Here is a 3,547-nt window from a genome sequence, read left to right as displayed (position 1 = left end):
CTTTGATTACTCCTACACTTGATTAGTCTGCGGAATAAATAGGTATAATGGTCTATACCTATTTATGAATAAGAATTTTGAATATTTCTATATAAAGTAATATCCTCCAAATATTATCTACCTTTTAGATAATATATTAATTAAAAACCTTTGAGTGTTAATTTCATTTAACGATACAAGACGAGTGGCGGTACAGCAAATCTCTGCGTATATTGGCGCAGTTTTAAGTCAACACATGGACTATGCGACCGTCCGAAAGCCCATGCAATGCATGTCAAACGTATGCTGCGATGCTTGTACGCTCGTTTGCGTTCCACGAGAACAGCTTCACATAGTCGGCACGTTCGGATCTTGTCTCTCGAGTATTCGTCAGCCCGCAAGAACGAAATCGCACTCCCCGTTACAACATTGGTATCAAACAAAGGCTTCCCACTTAAAGCTGCTCGTCCAAATGATCCCATGACCCATTAATGCTGTAGAGACTGGAATTTGACTCAGAGCTGAGCCTGCGCTCGCTAGTCGATCCCGATTGTGTATTGGCTTCTTAATCGTACACGTAAATTGTCCACCCGTCGACATCAAGAGCTTGTTGCAAGATGCCGAACAAAATACTAAAATGCCTTCACTTGTGTTATTATTGCCTGTGCGACTACTGGACCTACTAATACGAGAGAAAGGATATGCTTCATAGTCGAAACCATCGACGTCTCTTTGGCCCACGCACTCCTCAGCCACTTAATTCATGAAAATATCATCCAACTCTCGTCGTTCACAAGTGCTTCCCTCAGGTCCCCATCCATGACATTCGTGGTCGGCGTAATGAAATCGATCATTCGATCTTCCTCACCGATACTGGGTAGTGCGCCTTCTGGAAAATCAACTTTCCTCGACAGCGTACGGGCCTTCTCGCCAGCATCAAAGCGGCTCGTAGCCGAGTAAAATTCATCCTGTGCCATTTCCTTCATGTGCTATGAGTAATTGTAGCCATCTCTCAGCAGACCATTTTCATCTATAAGGTCTTCAGCTTCCTCACCATCAAAAACAAACTTTTCGTACGGGGAAGTCGGACTTGCTCTGCTCACCTTTAACTTGAGGAATGTATAGACCCAACTAATGATTTTGCTAAAGGGAATGCCTAGACCCAGCAGCAAACGGTATTATGTTTAGCTAATCAAAATAACTCAATTTTAGATCGGGTAGGTTTAGCAAAAACCTTGGTTTTGGGTCAAGCCATTCCCTAAATTAAAAATCGTACTTTTTCGAAAGTTGCAGTGATGGTATTTGACCGCTCGTATTTAATTAATTGCTATCCGTATTCATGTTAGCGGCGAATTGATAATGACCAAACGTTTACGCTCTAGTGAATCCTTAAATGCGCTTCCCGCGAAAGCTCCAAAAGCCTCAGTAGCTTGCAAGTACTGCAAGAAGATATTCACCACACGAGGTATCTCTCGCCATCAAAAGAAATGCATCATGAGCTTCGTTGGCAATCAAAATAATACTGAGAAGGCCTGCTCGTATCGGTTTTGCATTCTCAACGAGAGAATTCACGAAGAAGTTCTTTCGTTTTTGGGAAATCAGACTCTGACCAAGTTGCAAATGATGACTGGCGATCATTATCAGCAGTGCGAACCAGAGTTAGCCGCATATTGCTGCAAATGTGAAAATGATAACCCTGTTGCTATACGTCATTCATGTCGAAAATGTCTCGGGGGTTACGGGCATAGTCTGTACGTCACGCGAATAACGGCAAGACAATATGGCTTCACGGGGAAGCTTTCTGAAGTTTATGAATCAGAAAGGCACAACAGTTGTATCCAAAATAAGTGGTGTGAGTGGGGTCATCTCGAATCGTACATGCTTCGAACTTTTGGGTCAAAAATGGCATGGCTTCGACATATTGCAAGGTTGAATACTCGAAGAGATAAAAAACATTTTTTTCGAAGTCTACAATCAAAAGTTGGGCCGGAGGTTGCAGCTATTATAAAACGGGCGAAGTTTAGAAAAAAGAGTATGGCCGAGTTGTACAAATGCCGTGCGCGCTGCTTTAGAATGAAAGCAATAATGGAAGAACGGGGTTTTTCATTCGAACCAATCTCCGATTCGTGCAAAAATTACATTACAGACGGGATTGGTAGTGTCGAAGAAGTGATTCAGTCCGTTGCCGACACGATGACCTAAAGTTTGTAAGTCTACCGTCCATGTTGTCTGAAGCTAACAAGCGTCACATGATTGCTGGATGACATTTAGAACAGCCTAAGGAATATATATTACACATAGGAAAGATGAGCATGTGGCATGGAACGATTTCTAAAGGCCAAATAATTTGACAATGTTAATATTTGTTATTTGATAAAAAAGAAATTTCACACTATGTTATATATTTTTAATAAAACAAGCCATCCGTCTTCATGTTAGCGGCGAATTGATAATGACCAAACGTTTGTGCTCTAGTGAATCCTCAAATGCGCTTCCCGTGAAAGCTCCAAAAGCCTCAGTAGCTTGCAAGTTTTGCAAGTGTAACGGGGTGTATCGTTACATGAAATTAACACTCAAAGGTTATTAGTTAATAAATTATCTAAAAGGTAGATAATATTTGGAGGATATTACTTTATATAGTAATGTCCTGAATTCTTATCCATTAATAGGTATAGGCCATTACATCTATTTATTCCGCAGACAAATCAGCTGTAGAAGTAATCAAAGAGAGTTACAAGATAAGATAGAGATAAGAACTCATTTACATGTTTCGTATTAGGTTATAGTTAAGTCAGCATTTACAGAGATAGATTAAAAGACACTTAACTATATTAATACAGTTTTCATTTTACCCTCTTAAGTTAACTTGTCTTAAGGGAAGTCTTCCTCTGCACGTACAGTGTACGTGAAATAACGTAGGGCACCACTCGCAACTGAAGCAGTGCGAAGTGGACTTGTCCGGAAGCAGTACAAGTCGTAGTGCCCCTTGTACACCTGGTAGCACTTTGTAGTCCGTCCAAGGACCACATTTCCCACATCTAACATCGACTTGCTAGATGATAGTGGGAATACGCATCACGTTTCCCCTGAAAGCTACTCCTTTCTAAGTGACATAGAAAGGAGTGCGGTTGAACAAATAAATTCGACCGTGGAAAACGGTGCAATCCTGGCATTACTGCCCAACTTAGACAGAGATGCCCCTCATCCAACTATTGCCAAGTTCATACAACATGAACTTGACGAGATGAAGGAAAAGTAGCCTTGCTGAATCAGCAAGGCTCTCAACAGGCGGAACTGTTGAGATTACAACAGGTACAGACCCCTGTACCTGGGATGACGCAAACGCGTCGTCCCGAAACTTTAAAGATTGACATCTCTAAGTATAGGGGAGTCGAAGAAGACTCCCTCTTGAGATGGTTTGTCGAGTTAGACGATGCCATAAGGGCACGTCACATCATCGACGAGCAAATGCAAATCGCATTCGCTCAATCAAATCTGGCAGGTCGTGCCAAAACTTGGGCATTGGGCCTTAAGTTGCGCGACCCATACGTCTTTGGGTCGCTAGAGG

General features: G+C 41.9%; 1 protein-coding gene across 1 annotated transcript; it reads right to left on the bottom strand.

The window, feature by feature from the left end:
- Positions 1-414: 414 nt before the first annotated feature.
- On the bottom strand, positions 415-965 carry CCR75_007240 (uncharacterized protein; the record flags this gene model as incomplete). The annotated part of the gene is made up of 2 exons (XM_067965302.1): positions 415-734; positions 761-965. 2 exons carry the CDS (start codon positions 963-965, stop codon positions 415-417), a joined length of 525 nt encoding a protein of 174 aa, XP_067819164.1.
- Positions 966-3,547: the final 2,582 nt, after the last annotated feature.

Source organism: Bremia lactucae, linkage group LG15, assembly GCF_004359215.1.
Source record: "Bremia lactucae strain SF5 linkage group LG15, whole genome shotgun sequence".
Taxonomy (NCBI): Eukaryota; Oomycota; class Peronosporomycetes; order Peronosporales; family Peronosporaceae; genus Bremia; species Bremia lactucae.
Note: the sequence above shows the minus strand (reverse complement) of the source record. Positions and strands in the feature narration are given on the sequence as shown.